This window comes from Lemur catta, chromosome 7 (assembly GCF_020740605.2).
Source record: "Lemur catta isolate mLemCat1 chromosome 7, mLemCat1.pri, whole genome shotgun sequence".
NCBI classification, from domain to species: Eukaryota; Metazoa; Chordata; class Mammalia; order Primates; family Lemuridae; genus Lemur; species Lemur catta.
In genome coordinates, this window is record NC_059134.1 from 42,001,283 (window position 1) to 42,018,253 (window position 16,971).

Genomic DNA, 16,971 nt, shown 5'->3' on the forward strand with positions numbered 1-16,971 from the left:
GAATGGTCTGAAGTGACCAACAACAAAAATCCATTATAACACTCTGCCCATTTCACTACTGTGTTTTGGAAGCCATTGACAACACAGAAATTTCTTATAAAACAATGTGTCTAGCCTACTGCATTATCATTATAAAGTAAATTTTAAACAACTGAAGAGAAAGTGTATAAAGTTATAATTTGAATTCTTTAAAAATAAATTTCAATTAAATGTTTTTAAACTTATGTCCTTATATAATGAAGCCACATACCTATCATCATTTTTTTCCATTTTCATTTGGCTTTGATAGGCATAGCTTCCTGTTTCTTCATAGGTGTTTTGATTAGTCCATGCTGATTGACCATTGACGTGAAGTTTTGCGAGATCACTTCGGAGCCTTTCATTCTCATATTCCAGTTTGTTAATAGATGTATGCCTGGAATGTTCCCTGTTAGTGAAGTCCATACTCTAGAGAATAAAATAAACTATCATTGAATAAACTGTCCCTTGTAAGTAATGCATATTTTCTGTGTGTTTGGACACAAGTGTTGGAAAGGCCCTTTCATTTGAGCCAAGCGAGGTGGCTCTACTATTGCTCACCTCCTAAATGATCCTTCTAGCTCCCTCACCTCCTCACAACAAGCAGATCCTCAAAGACAGCTGCCGCTGAACACATTTGTAATAAAAACAATGCATAAATACTGCCCATGCTCCAGTACAGAAAAGATTTACTCTGTGCATTATTGCTCTCTGTATCTAGAACTAATTTAAAGTTTTTTTGTGTGCATAGGATATACCTTCTAGTGTTGACTAATAATGGAATTAGAAATAATATACATTTCAATTTTAAAAGAATATTTCTTTCTGAATAAAATAATACATGTGCATATAATAATATATGGGCATGTAAAATACTATATATGTCGTTATAGAAAATAAGTTATTAAGAACAAAATAAATATTCTATACTACCAATATTCAGTGATAACTGCTATTAACATTTATATTTATATCTTTCTAGTCTCTTTTTCTATCAATAGAAAATACAATATAATCAACATAAAAGATCAATATAATAATGCATGGATACTTATAAAATTATAATCAATATACAGATATGCAGTCATGCATCATTTAATGATGGGATACATTATGACAAATGTGCTGTTGGGCAAGTTCATCACTGTGTGATCACAGAGTGTACCTACAGAAACCTATACGGTATAGCCTACTATACACGGAGCCTGTATGGAATAGCCAGCCTGTTGCTCCTATGCTACAAACCTGTCCAGCATATTACTGTACTGGATACTGTGGGCAATTGTAACACAATGGTAAGTATTTGTGTTTCTAAACATATCTAAACATACAAAAGGTACAGTAAAAGGACGGTATTATAATCTTTTGGGACCACCGTCATATATGTGGTCCATTGTTGACTGAAACATCATTATGCAGTACATGACTATAAATATCAATAGGAAATATAATCAATGTAAAATATAAACATATGCATACTTACAGAATTATACCTATAATTACAAAATTGTAATGTATAAAATGAATAAAATTTTAGGGACTATTTTTTTCCTTTAACATTATATATTCTTCAAAAATAAGATTTTTAATGACTGCCTTGGTAGAGGTACAAACAAATTCATTTAACCATTCCTCTATTATTGAATATTTAGCTTGTTTTCAAAATGATAAATAACATTGTTGATTTCCTTATACATAAATCTTGGCCTATATTTCTTTAGATAGATTCCAAGGACTGGGACCATTGGGTTAAATGGTATGAATGTTTTTGAGGACTTTGATAAAAAGTGTACCCAAAATTGTTTCCCCATAAATCTCATAAATTCTCAATCTCATAAATTCCTACCACTAGCATATTAAAGGGCCTATCTTATTACACTCACAACCATTTAGTATTACCATTTTGTGTAATTTGCTAATCTGTTAGATAAAAATAGTAATTTTATTTATTTGATTATTAGTGAAGTTGAATATATTTTCATATATAACTTTCTAGCAATTTTTACTCCATCTTTTGTCAATTGTCTATTTGTGTCCTTAGGTTATTTTTTCCATTAGGGTGTTTGTGTTTTTCTTACTAATTTGAAAGAATTTTTTTTTTTTTACATTAGGTATAGTAATCCTAAATTGTTGTTTCTTAAGTTAGTTGAAAGTAAGTTTTCCATGTGATTTTTGAGTTTTAATTTTAGTGTGTGGTGTATTTTATCCAGAAAGTTTTGTTTTTTATTTTTATTTAGTTAAATCTATCAGTCTTTTTCCTTTGTAACTTCTTCCTTGCTTTTATATTTCAGTTTCCTTTTTCATTCTAAAAGCTAATAAATATTAACTTGTATTCTCTATTTGTTTTATAATTTCATTATTTTACATTTAATTTTTTAGTTTCTTTGTGATTAACTTTGTATAAAATGACAGAGGAGACTAAAAATTAATAATCGATTATTGCAATTATTCCAATCACATATTGACTAAAACATCAATTCCGCACTCGTGGATGATGCAACAAATTATGTACTAAAATCCATATAGATTGGTGTCTGATTCTGGACTATTCTGTCCTACTTATCTTACAGTTGAAATTGTGCCAGTACCACACAGTCTTGAGCAATATAGCTTCATTATAATGCTTTACTATCTCATAGAGGCCACTCAATTTTAGTGTGTCTTCAGAATAGAATATGAAACATGTTTAAATCCCAAATAAGATATTTAAGTAAGAATAAAGATTTCTGAGGCTGTTTTAATTAAATACCCTACTGTAAGAAGTTTCCTAGGGAGTGTCTAAACTTTTCTTTTCACAAAGTTTTAAAAAATAATCTCACAATAAACACTCATGAAAACGGCTTTAAATGACTTTGCACAGTTTTTTTAGTTCTCTAATTTGATTATCCATGAGTTGTGTAGCTGCTGATTAAACAACAGTTCTCTGTGTTCAGAAAGGTAATATTTTTGCACAAAAAGCATAACTTGAGTAAAATATCATTTTTGAAGCTCCAAATATCTATGGTTCAAAATCTGTAAGACTATAAATGATTATAGCTTAGGATTTTCTTTCTGAAGTTCCTAAATTTAAAGTTTTAAGTGCCATTCATATGGGCTGGCACCCAGTAAAATCATCCTAAATACTCTAAAATTTTTGACTAATTTCACCTTGAAAATTATTAATATACTATCATATTAGTATCAATGCTGATAGATACATGTAGAAATATACACATATTAAAAATGTTTACTTATTTCATGTTTTGCATCAGAGGCCAAGTCCGCTTACTACATTTTCTGTTTGCTGCCTAATGCATTATGGAAGTTTAGAAAATACATAACAGGGTCTCACTTTTGAATGGAAGGAAATGCTCTAGGAGGGCAAACTTTTCCACTAAACAGTATAGGAAGGGTTTCTAAGTCTATTGATCAAGGTGCTCTTTGAAAAAAGAAGGCCATGAAGGTATTTCTTTGCTTATTAGGCCCTTGACTTTAGGATTACTCAACATTTATTTTTTGAGAGACACAAATGCAGATAAAAGAGCAATCCATAGTTTTTTTGCTTTAAAAGAGGGAGAAATGCTTATTCTAAAATTACAGTAGATTTGCAATAAATATATAGGCGGCAGAGTCTTATGAAATTTTGCCCTGAATGAGGAAAAAATTCATATGGGCAGATCTGGTTAAAAAAAGTTGTGGATAAGATTCAAGATTTGACTCCCAATAAGACATCTACCAGGCAAAATATATAATTCTTTATGGTCTGCTCTCAATTAAAATTTTATTTAAGCTTTTTCTATAAAATTAGATTTCACCTGTGACTATTTTTGGTCCAGTGTTGGTTTAAAGTAATTAAGAATGATAGTAATGATTTTTTAAAACCCCATAATTTGACAAATGTACTAAAATTAAATAAGTGTTGTGAGCAGGACCCAAAAGAATTACACAAATGTATTTACACGTTTTATATTTAAGTACATATTCCATTTTCCTTGACAACAAACTTTTTGGGGGCTCTCATTTCATGTTTTTCTTAAATACTTTTCTAGTGATTTCAGGAACATATCCCCCACTAGCTGGGTATCATGTGGAAATACGCATTAATTAAACCTACCTCCGTTTTTCTGATGGGTCTTTTTATAGGCCTGCTACTCAGCTCCTGTTTCTTTCAAAATTTTAGAGTCCGCTTCCTGGGCACTTTTTACTCCAGTGACCCAGAGTTGGCTGTAGAAGAAGCAGGCCTTAATTCCTGGAGAAGAGTGTGGTCCTGGTGCCTTTCTGTCTGGGCCTCCAGGGTAACTCTGTCCCTGGAGTAGTGGTAGCCACCATTTGGAAAACTTCTTTTTACTCTCAGGGCCTGCTGTCAATCCCATTCCTTCTTTCACTCTCTCCTCTCCTCATCCCAGTTATTAAAGACCTTGAAGGCCAGGTTTAAAAGGTCCACTTGTGGAGTTTGAGGCCCCTTTTTAAGTTTTTGGACTTCATGCAAAATATCGGGGGCTGACTGGGAGATGAAGTGCATTGCTAAGATAATTTGTCCCTCCCTCGTATCAGGATCTAAGTTAGTAAAGAGGCAAATGGCTTCAAACAGTCATGAAAGAAAAAAGGCTGGATTTTCATTTTGGCTCTGAGTAATTTATATTTTCCAACCCAGCAACCTCCTGAAGAGGGAGCTGGTGTACAGGTGGGGAGGGTTTGGGAACAGCCAGCAAGAGCACACATGGGCAGATGAGAGTGGTGGAGACAGAGAAGGAGGAGGAGGGGAAACAGGGGGAGCCAAAAGAGAAACATCATTTGGAAAGTGAAGACAGTGGGAGAGATGCAGGGGTAAGAAGCTATATGCAGTAGGCAGAGCAAAGATCAGGACGTCTAGCAAGTTTACAAAAGCCTGAACGTAGAGAATTTCAGACCCCTTGCTGAGCCAGTGACAATAAAAGGTCTAGTTGTAGAATGGTGTTATGATTAAGAGATCCATTCTTGGGCCAAATCTCCTGGTCATTTAATTTATATTGTGGCCAGGCTGTATTGTAATAGAAGACTGAATGTTTGGGACAGAGGTCAGATAAGTCCCAAAGTTTTCAAATTCTTAAGGAGACATCTGAATGGAAGTCTTTAGGTGGGGTCGACTGAACGTTGCTCATGGCAACTAGGAGAAAGAAAACGTGGAAAGACTTTAGGAATGGCCATACATCGAAACACTGACGGTCTGAGTGGGGCATCCCCCCCACTAGACAACCACTGGGGTGCTGATCAGACATCGGGCATTCCCAAGTTCTGAGTCAGACCCAGAACAAAATGTAGGGTGTTGGCCAGAAAGTGGGCATCCCTGAGTCGTGGTCCAGACTGAAACTTAGAGGAGTTTCTCCAAAGCCAGGTGTCCCTGGGTCTGGGCAAAGTATGGGAGGAGGTGATTACAAGGCATCCCTCCAAGGCACCTTTCTGAGAGTGGCAGACACGGAGCCAGGATCCTCCATAACTATGAAGCTGCTGACTGTTTTTATAGTATGTGACCATTTCCAAAGCCCTAGAGACTTACCAAAGTTTGAATGAGGGTACCGAGAAGGCTGTCCTGGGAGCTGTACAGCAGAGGAGGAAGCAGTCTTGAGACAGATGCAGAAAAGTGAGTTCCCATACAGAGCTAGAGAAGTGACCTCCCTATATGGAGGTACAAAAATGAATATCCATACAGAGGTAGAGAAATGACTCCCCGTACAGGACACCAAATTTTAGGGTGGGGACTCATCGCACGGGATGAGACAGCATTCTCAACACAAAGATTAGAATGGTTTTAAAGAAAGAAAGTTTATTTTTCTCCCCAAAGGGGGAAGGGCACAACACAAAAGAAAGAAGTGTCGCCAGAGAGGGTAAGGGGTTTAGGATTTTTATGGGTAGTAAAAGAGAAAAAAAGAATGATTGCTGTCAGCTGATAGAAAGGCAGCTGTGAAGCCACTGTGTCTGTTTTTTCCTCTTCTCTGTGAGACGGGCTTATCAGAATCCTTGAAATATGGTCTGGCAAGAGCTGGATTGGAGAGCTCACACCCTTGTCTGTTCAGGGCTTTTCAAGGCTATGAAAACAAACTTTGTAGGTGATTAATTAAACAAGGAAACTGTTGTGCTGTGATTTTTCCCTTTAAAGGGACAATTATGTGCTGTGAATTTATTCCTCTTTTTTTTGGTTAGATAGTTTATTTTTCTCTGTTAGATAGTTTATTAGTCAGGCCATCCTATCAGGTAACTGAGTTAAAATGAGGTCACCAGGGTGGGCCCTAATCCAATATAATTGGTGTCCTATAAAAAAGGGGGAATTTGGACATAGAAACAGACACTCATGGAGAGAAGATAATGTGAGAACCGTATAAAAATGCCCATGTGAAGACAGAGATACAGAGAGAATGCCATATGAAGACAAAAGAGTGTATTGATGTATCTATAGGCAAAGGAATGCCAAAGATTGTGGGCAAACCATTAGAAGCTAGGAAGAGGCAAGGCAGCATCCTCCCCTACGGGGTTCAGAGGGAGCATAGTCCTGCAAACACCTTGATATTGGATTTCAAGCCTTCAGAACAATGAGACAATCAATTTCTGTTGTTTCAGACCACCCAGGTTTTGGTACTTTGTTATGGCATCCCTACCAAACTAATGCAATGACTAAAAAAGTTTATTCCAAGAATTCAAAGGTGGATCAATAGCAGGAAACTGTTAACCATAGTCTATTACACATCAACAAATTAAAGGACAAAACCTACATGATGTCATATATGTTGAAAGGGCATCTGATAAAAAACAGCAGAAATTCTTAATAACAACTCTAAGTAAAATAGGAATAGAAAGATATAATAAAGCCCATAAATGAAGAATAAATACTACATTAAACAGCAAAGTTCTAAAACCGTATCATTTAAAATCTGAAACTAGCAAATTTGCCAGAGAATCATTATTATAATTTAATATTTTCTTGGAGATTTTAGCAAATGATATATGACCAAAAAACTGATATGAACAATAGAAGAGATAAAACTATTTTTGTTGACATGATTGTCTCAAAAAACCCTAAGAAACCTCTAGTAAAAAAACCTACTAGAATTAATAAAATACTTTGGATTTTTTCTATATCAACAAGTTCCTACACATGGAAAAAGGAAAATAATTCCATTCATGATGGTGACAAAAGTTATAAAATACCTGGCAATAAATTTTCAAAGAAAAGCACAGAACCTATACAAAGAAAATCATATCTTATTGAAAAACATAAAATATGAAGAAACAGAAAGCTGTGTCATATTCTTGGATGGAAAAATTTACTATAATAAAAATGCAAAATCATTCAAAGTTAATATATAAACCTTTTCAATTCCAAATAGAATCCAACAGGAAGTTATCAGGAGAAAATGGATAAATCAAGCTTAATGTTCATATAAAAATTTCAGTTTGGTTCCTATTTTATATCACATGGAAAATTACCATTCAAATGGATGAAAAATATAAAAATCTTTGAAAAAATCTATGAGGCTATATATGTGTCTAGAAGTTGGGAGAACCTTTATTCAAGGAAGGAAACTCAGAAGCTATAAACAAAGAGATATACATGTTTGACAAATAAAAGTTTAAAACTTTTTGAATGGCAAATTTATGTCATTAAAAAAGTTACAAACCACAAAATTTAAAAAGTGTTGATATAAATTGACAAGAAAAAGACAAATAATCCAACACAAAAATGAGGAAAGGATATACCTAATTCATATTAGTATACATTGCCAATAAATATACAAAATTGTGCTCACCTGTAGTCAATGAAATGCAAATTAAATTGAAAAATTGTAACCATGAGACTGACAAAAATTTTAAAAATCAATAACACCTATTGCTGGTAAGAATGAAAGAAAAAAGAAAAAAGGTATTCTCATACAGAGATAATAGAAATATGATTTGACAGTAGCTATTAAAATTAAAACACATATCCCTTGAATCAGCAGCAATTCCACTGCTAGGAAAGTATTCTAAGATACGTATATAAGGATTTTCCTTACAGTATTGTTCATGTGGGCAAAAATCTGGAAACAAATTTGAGTAAATTATGGTTGAAATAATTATGAATAAATAGTTTAATAAATTTTGATACATACCACGGAATATTACTAAGCCATTATAAAGAATGAAGTGGAATGAAACCAGTTGATTTGGAAAGATTCCAAGGGATATTGTTCAGTGAACAAAAAGCAAGACACAGAGAAGTATGTATAATATGATCCAATTTTTAAAAAATGGTAAAATACCAAAATAGGTACTATATGACTACAAATATATGAAAAAGTACAAAATGATACATCCCGAGTAGTTAACATGTATTATCTTATGGATGGGGTATGACGTGGATGGAGAATTACAGGAAGGAGGAGGGGTGAAGAAAGCAACAATAAAGACTGAACTAAAAATACCAGTATGTGAGTTATTCAATTTATTAAAAATTATGTATATTGTACATTAGTATTTACTTTTTCTAAGAAATTAGGAAAATTAAAGGGTGTAGTGACTTGTAGAGATACCCATGATATATAGTCAAAAGGCAGTTTGGGAATAATGTATATGTCATACATTTATTTCTATAAAAGAACACTCAACCCATCCACTCCCTGTGTGTGCACAGCAAGGAAAAAATTATAAAATGCTACAATAAACCCTAGTTTGTTAGCACTGGATATCTCTGGAGTCCAAACTGGGATTGGGGCGAGGGGTGTGGATAATTAGCTTCTTTATACAGCCGTGTGTTCTATTCTCAAAACAAATAAACAAACAAAAAACAAAAACAAACAAACAAACAAATAAATGAACAAAGATAAAAGCCTATAGGAGCCAGAATGCAGTAGGCTCAGTGGGGACTCTGATGACTCACAATATATTAATACACCTAAAAATATTCGGGTTGAAACAAAAAAAACCCCACAAATACCATTTTGTGAGCAAAAACAAGACACTCATGGAGGCAGGATCTGATTTACTTTTTGGGTGTCCAGCATTTAGAAATAAAATGTCTTAGGTGGCACAGATTTTTTTATGTAACAGGGAAATCATATACTCCTTACTTTTCATCCATCTATACTCCAGTCACGGGATCCATAACCATACCCAAAGAAGAGAGAATGCTTCCAGAATGTGTCTACTCTTTTGATGCAAAAATATGGACCATTATAACAACAACTACATAATATCACAGAAACATAGTATCATAGCTTAAGAAGGGACTGTGCCTAACTCAGCTCCTTCATTTTATAGCTGAAGAAACTGAGGCCTGGTTAAGCATTGTCATACTCATCTCTTATCTTCTCTATTCCCCAAATGGTGGAAAATTATTTTAGAATTTCCTCCCAGAGCAAATAAATGATAAACAAGTAACAAGGATATTTCATTAGTTCAATAAATAAAATAAATAAAAATTCTTATGTAGAAATCAACCGTGTACATCAAACAATTGAAATGAGAAGCACATTGACTTCATTAAGGGGGGAAACCTGTTAAAATTGCACACATTGGCTGCTACACTAGAAAAAAATGTTTTCCCTTGGGGCCATGGTGTTTTATTACAAAAATAGAATAAAACTTCAAAAACAAAATGATTCTTTCTAGTTTATTTTTTATTGTTTTCTGTTCGTGAGTTATATGTGATTAAATTGTCACTATTAATTGTAACATTAAGAAATTTAACAAGTAAGATTTTCATGAACCAACAGCAGGGTTTTGCCCAAGGGGCCACCCATCACATAATTTGTATGCTGCAGCATGGGAGTGTGAGTTGCTTGTACATCATGCGGCTCCCAAGGTAAAGAGACATGTGAGTTACTCTGCTTCACGTGGCCATGGGCTCAAAAATAGTGTGAGTTAAATACAACTCACAAACAGTTAATGTGTTAATCAACCAACATTCACTGAACACTTACTCTATACCTGATGTTGTGAGGTGCTGGTGAAACAAACATTAATAAGACATGGTCCCCTGCTTCTCATCCACTGGGAAAGTGACAAGCTACAAAACAGTTCAGACCAAAACACAAACCATGTGTGGATGGAAGAACTCATTCTAACTAGGGTTTCAAAGGTGGCTTCGTTGAGGGGAAGGTTGACGCTTGAATTGGCCATGCAGGATGTGGGACTTCAGAGGCAATAGCAAGAGCAAAAGCAAGGAACTAGCATGTTTGTCATGTTTGGGGAAATGATCAGAAGTGAGATGAATCCAAGAAAGAACAAGGGAGAAAACTAGAAATTCAAATGTTCCAGCCTGAGAATAAAACTAAATGCAACTGAGGTGCAAGAAAATTTGCCACCCCAACTTGTACATGTCTGACACGTAGCAATGCTCAGTAAATGATATCTAGGTAAACTGTGACCAACTAAGTAATCTCTTTGTTCAATTTATTGGATGATTTCAGCATATTACCATGTATCGTCCAGGGTCTAAATCTCCCATCATTCCTCTTAGATGTGTGTTTTCAGTTTTGACAGCTTTATATCTCACATCTGAGACCTGAAAGATTAGTATACAAAAAGTAAATATAAAATTTATAATAAAACTCGTAATTCTATTAAAATTAATTTTGTGAATACAAATATTTTCTTTCTTTCTTTCTTTTTTTTTTTTTTTTTTTTGGGTCCCTGGCTAGAGTGTAGTGGTATTATCATAGCTCACTGCAACCTCCAACTCTGGGATTCAAGCGACCCTCCTACCTCAGCCTTCCGAGTAGCTGGGACTACAGGTGCATGCCACCATGCCCAGCTAATTTTTCAATTTTTTGTAGAGACAGGGTCTTGCTCTTGCTTGAGCTGATCTTAAACTCCTGACCTCAAGTGTTCCTGCCATGTTGGCCTCCCAGAGTGCTAGGATTACAGGCATTAGCCACCATGCCTGGCTGCCATGCCTCGCCGAATATAAATATTTTCTCAGCGTAGTGAAGGAAAACACTTCTTAGGTATGATCATTATCAATCAGGTATTCTTATTCAGGTCTCCTATCTTTGGCAGGTCCCACTTTACCCTCCTTTTCTGATCAATGCTAAATTAAAAGTAGATACTTGCAATAATGATTCATTTACTTTTTTCCTTCTCATTCCTAGAATGAGAAATTCTCTTTCTCATTTCTATTTTCTATTGTATGCAAATTATCACCAGAAAAATCACAATTTTTAAAATTTGCTTGATAACACTGTCCATTAAATTTCTTTACCATCTGATTTTTATAATATGCAATATATGGCTTTCATGTTGAATTTTTTTCTTTGCCAAATTTCTATCTTTTTTTGTGTGACAACTTCATTTGTTTCCTAATTTAGTTTTTTCTTCTACTTGAACACGACTTGGATTTATCCAGTGTCCCACTACTGGGTATCTACCCAAAGGGAAAAAAGACATTTTATAAAAAGGACATCTGCACGTAAATGTTTATAGCAGCACAATTCACAATTGCAAAGATGTGGAAACAACCCAAGTGCCCATCAATACATTAGTGGATTAATAAAATGTGGTATATGTGTAGCCTGGAGTTCTACTCAGCCATTAAAAAATGACAAACTAATACCTCTTGTATTATCCTAGATGGAGCTGGAGCCCATTCTCCTAAGTGAAGTACCACAAGAATGGAAAAACAAACACCACATGTACTCACCATTAAATTAAGGCTAATCAATCAACACTAATGTGCACATATGGGAAGTAACATGCCCACTGTGTTGGGGAGGTTGTGGGGAGGAGGAGATGGGTAAATCCACACCTAATGGGTGCGGTATGCACTGTCTGGGGGAGGGGCACGCTTGTAGCTGTGACTCGGGTGGTGCAAAGGCAATTTATGTAACCAAAGTATTTGTGCCCCATAATACTCTGAAATTAAAAAAAACCCCACAGTACTTGGATATAGTATGTGTCCTTTTATTTATCTAGGGATAGTTTCTACATAAAACAATTGCCTTAAGATTTACTTTCATAAATTGCAAACTATATGCTCATTGAGAAAACCTAGAAAATATGTAAGTATATGAAGGTGAAAGTAAAAATCATTCATAATCCAACTACCCAGATCACCATTAACAACTGTAAAATATCTTTCCCTATACAGGTATAACCAATGTGATTATCCCCTCTGTGCTGTTGCCCTATGTATTATACAAATTAATAACAGTTTAAGGCTTATGAGGGTGAAGGCTGAATCTTTTGTTTTTATAATACAGGATTTAAATAGTTGTGCTATTTGTGAAGTGACCCTTATATGCCTAGAAAGTTATTGAATGGTGCCCTCAAAACCTCTAGATTTGGGGTAAAAGGGCAGATGAATCCTGTGCTGTCAGTAGTAGGCCACCAATCTGATCATGAATAAGGGACTGAGGGAATTTAAAAAATAAATAGGAAGGAGGGAAGGAGGAGGGCAAGGGGCAGGGAAGGAAGGGAGGACTTACTTGCAGTATTTTAACAGTAGAATGTTACAATCGCTGTTTTCCCTATTTACCATGCTGTGCATTGAGTGAATGTTTAGTAAATATGAACTGATTTTCATGTTTCAACAACCATTTTTTAAAACCATAAAAGATATACATAAAATGGAGGGTGGGAGGTGTCAAAGAAGAAATGGAATAAAGACATTTTTTTAAAGGTAAAAATGTTAATGGAAGGGAACTAGAGAAAACAAACTCAGGAATAAATCTTTGACTAGAGCATACTGTGGTTGGTGATCTGAATGTGGGTTACAAGAAAATGTTAAGATGAGATTTAATGAAATTATCTTGCACTGTCACTTATTTTCCTACTACTTTTTTGATGACACTTTGCATTATCTCACAAAGGTTTTATGTGATGCCATAAAATATTTCTGTATTGCTAGTCTCAGAAATAATACCAAGAAATGCAATGCTTTTCTTAGACAACAATGAAGGCTACTATCAGCACCGAGCAAGAGTGTGTCCTGGACAGGTACTGTTCTGCCGGTTTGCATACCTGTTGTTTTGCTAACATTTTTTCTTTTATTTCTAATTCCATTTTTAACTGTCTTTCCAGAAGGGCAGCTTTCTTCATGACAGTTGCTATAGTGATCTCCTTCTGATGAAGCTCTTCTGTTAAGTTAGAGATTTCATTCCTCATTCTTTCCTGCTCAGAGCTATGGTACTCTTCCTCCTGTTGGAGCTGGCTTTTTATCTGCAGCAGATAGAGACCAGAAACATTAATGAATCTTTTTATTTATAGAGCAACTTAAAGCTTTTATTGGCCATGTTCAGTCCTGCTATCCTAAAGCTTTGGCAGGCCCCTTTTCTGATCAATACTAAATTAAACACAGATACCTATAATAATGATTCATTAATTTTTCCCTTCCAATTCCAAAAATTCATTTCTCATTTCTATTTTCTATTGTATGCAAATAATTACCTTCCACTGATACTACTTGGAAAACTACTTTGATAGGAAGATGGAGAAAGTACAATCAAACAGTTTTTATGGAGAAAAAGTTGGTTTAAAGAGGTTAAATGACTTGCTCAAAGTCATAAAGCTAATAACTGGCAGAGCTGGAACTAGAACTTGGGACTCTTGGCTTTGAATTCAGGTTTTGTTTTTTTTTTTTACTAAATTAGGCTGTATTGTTTGTGAATAAACACTGTGTTTTTCAGAATCGTGTTACAATAAATTTCAAACAATGCATTTATGAAAACATCACCTCTTCCCCTTAAGCCTGTGGAGTCTCTTATATTCTTAATCTTGGTTAAGGATTCCATGTTAGAAACCTCTGGATCATCTTGGGCTCCTACCCATCCTCGTTTCTCCAAATCTAGTCAGGCAGTAAATTCTATCCATCCTATTTCCATGTCTCTTAAGTCTTGCCTCTTTTCTCTGTTCCTACTACCGCTGTCTTGGTTCAGCCTCTTAGCATCTTTCTAGAAAGCAGTCACTGTTTCTAATCTTGATATTCAGAGGTGAAATACACAATCATCCATCTCAAAAAAAATCATAATCCATTGGGGTAAACATAAACATAAACAGACAATTCCAGCACAGTATAGCAATTAATGTCAGCAATATCCATGGAGGGTGTTTACCCCAGTCTGGTGAGGTCAGGACCCCAGAGTAGGGTCATAAGACCCGATATTGAAGGATGAATGGAGGCCAGTCAGAAGACAGGGATGGAAAAGGGCTCCCAGGCAAAGAACACAATGAAGTCATGGGAATGAGAGAAAGCAATGCACACTTGGTGAACTAAAAGGAGTTTGGAATAGCTAGAACTTAGCGTGTCATGAGAAAAAAGGCTGGAGAGTTAAATAGAGGCCACTCATGAAAGAAATTTATATGCATTTACCCCAGAGTACTTGTAACATTGATTTTTTTCATTTCACCTTTAAACATTTCAGTATATATCTCTAAAAGACTAAGGGCTCTCTCTCACTTTTTTTGTTTTTTTAACATAGCCAGAATACCATTATGATGTCTTTAAAAATTAACAATTCCTCAATATCATCAAATATCCAGGCAGTATTCAAATTTTAAATTGTCTCAAAAATATAATGGATGTTCTTTAAGTTTATTTAATTGAATTAGGATCTAAATAGGATTTGTCCATTGAGACTGGCTCATATATCTTTTTAAAGCCTTTCTTTTTGTGTGTGTCTGTGTGTCCCAAGTACCTTACATGCATTATCTCATTTAATCCCCATAATCTCTTTATTTTGCAGATTACTCTGTTTAGCAGATGAGAAAATTCAGGTGCATAACTTTTCAGTCACGTTCCTGGTGAAAGACAGTCTGATTCCAGGATCTGTGACCTTACCCATTGTGCTCTACAACCTCTTATGGCTAGAAGATGGTTCACACGCTGGGAAAGCTGAGTTTTAGTGGATGACACCTACAGTAGGATAAGCTAACATGGAAAGTACACATGTCCAGAGGCAAACGTCATCCATCATCAGGCTTTATGCCACCAACCCCTCATCTGATTCTATCCTTACTACTAACATTTTTAGAGTTTCAGAGTTGGACATGACCTTGGAAGTTACATGGTCTAACCCCATCATTTAACAGATAAAAAAAAAAAAAAGACTTACAGGGAAGAGAATAAAGAGGATACTAGAGACTGGAGTATAAGTATCCTAACCCTGAAGACAATATTGTAAGTCTCTTTTAATCTCTTCTGTCTCTAAGTTTTACACTTAAAATTTATTTGACGAGGCTGGGCGCGGTGGCTCACACCTGTAATCCTGGCACTCTGGGAGGCCGAGGCAGGTGGATTGTTTGAGCTCAGGAGTTCGAGACCAGCCTGAGCAAGAGTGAGACCCCGTCTCTACTAAAAATAGAAAGAAATTATATGGACAGCTAAAAAAAATATAGAAAAATTAGCTGGGCATGGTGGCACATGCCTGTAGTCCCAGCTACTTGGGAGGGTGAAGCAGGAGGACTGCTTGAGCCCAGGAGTTTGAGGTTGCTGTGAGCTGATGCCATGGCACGCTAGCCCAGGCAACAGAGTGAGACTCTGTCTCAAAAAAAAAAAAAAAAAAAAATTTATTTGATGAAACAACAGGGTTGTTCTGGAGTTTGTCCCAATCTGGATTTTGCTGATTGCATCCCCATGGTGTAATTTAACATGTTTATCTTAAAATGGAAATCTTAAAATGTAAAAAATTGATATACTATTTATGAAAAAAGAGTAAATTATTTTTATTATTTTCACAATGTTTAGAGATTAAAACAACATACTGTATTGCAAAACTTTTCTCAGTGAGATTAATTTACCTGAGCTCCAAGTGACTTTGGCTTTATTAAAAGTGCAAATTTTATCACAAAATAAATGCATAAAAATAGTTCCATACTAGATAAAAAGAAAAATAAAACACTTGCAAGATTCATAATATGTGGCTCTTGTTAGTTTTATTACAAGAGAATGAAAATGCTCTCCACAAACACTTCCTGTTAAGCTACAGCTATTTATATACAATTCATTTGTTACCTTTTCTGCACAGCATTGCACTATCTAGCGGTCTCCAAGAGCCTATAAAGAGATTTGTGCTTCCTATTCTCTCTCGCCACGTCACAACTGTGCAAAAGCAGCAGATTCTTTGTATTACTCAAAATTTTATTATTCTATCTAAATCCATGTAGTTAAGAATGGTGTAACTATAGGTGGCTTTAATCAATCTTTATCATAATGTATTCACTGTTTTTCCACCAGTAAAAACCAGTTTTTTAAAGTTATATTTCTAAAATCAGTAAAATAAGTTTCATGGGATTAGTAGTATTAAAGTGTTCCAAATATAAGCAAAATGATCATTAATTCATAATACCTTTTCTATACTAATTTACCTCTATTAGTTATCTAACAGTCAACTCTTTGGCAGACAGTATCTGTCCCTCATATCATTGTATTTCCTACATAAATTAGCAAAATAGCTATACTCCTACTAGATGCTCAATAAATGTTTGTTGAATTTATATAAACAACTGAATTTATGACCCTATATATTTATGGGAGAACTTAGCTTTAATAGTAATTAATTCATTCTCTAAATAATTATTTTCATTTATTGTGTGTCAAGCACCAATGCAGGGCACTAGTTGATAATTCAAAGCCATGCCCAGGTTTGTTTAACCTTTAACATTTGCTTAGATTTTATAGATTTGAATATTCTGTCTGATCATCAAACCTAAAGACCAGAAAGGTAGATAAAAGTTATAATAAACTCATGGAAAGAAAGCCACTACTGGATTGTATTTATTTATTTATTTTTGAGAGAGAGTCTCTCTGTTGGCTGGGCTAGAGTGCCATGGCATTAGCCTAGCTCACTGCAACCTCAAACTCCTGGGCTCAAGTGATCCTCCTGCCTCAGCCTCCCGAGTACCTGGGACTACAGGTGCTCACCACCACTACTGGCTAATTTTTTGTTTCTATTTTTAGTTGCCCGGCTAATTTTTCCTATTTTTAGTAGAGACGGGGTCTTGCTCTTGCTGGTCTCGAACTGCTGATCT

At 35.0% G+C, this 16,971-nt stretch overlaps 1 protein-coding gene across 2 annotated transcripts in view; it reads right to left on the minus strand.

The window, feature by feature from the left end:
• Positions 1–16,971, minus strand: part of DEUP1 (deuterosome assembly protein 1) — an 82,653-nt gene that overhangs the window by 22,457 nt on the left and 43,225 nt on the right. For both annotated transcript variants that reach the window (XM_045557138.1, XM_045557139.1), the window contains exons 10-12: positions 12,967–13,164; positions 10,427–10,513; positions 251–447 (exon numbers count right to left, since the gene is read on the minus strand). In XM_045557138.1, coding sequence (XP_045413094.1) covers positions 251–447; positions 10,427–10,513; positions 12,967–13,164 — 482 coding nt within the window. The remainder of the gene's footprint in view (positions 1–250; positions 448–10,426; positions 10,514–12,966; positions 13,165–16,971) is intronic.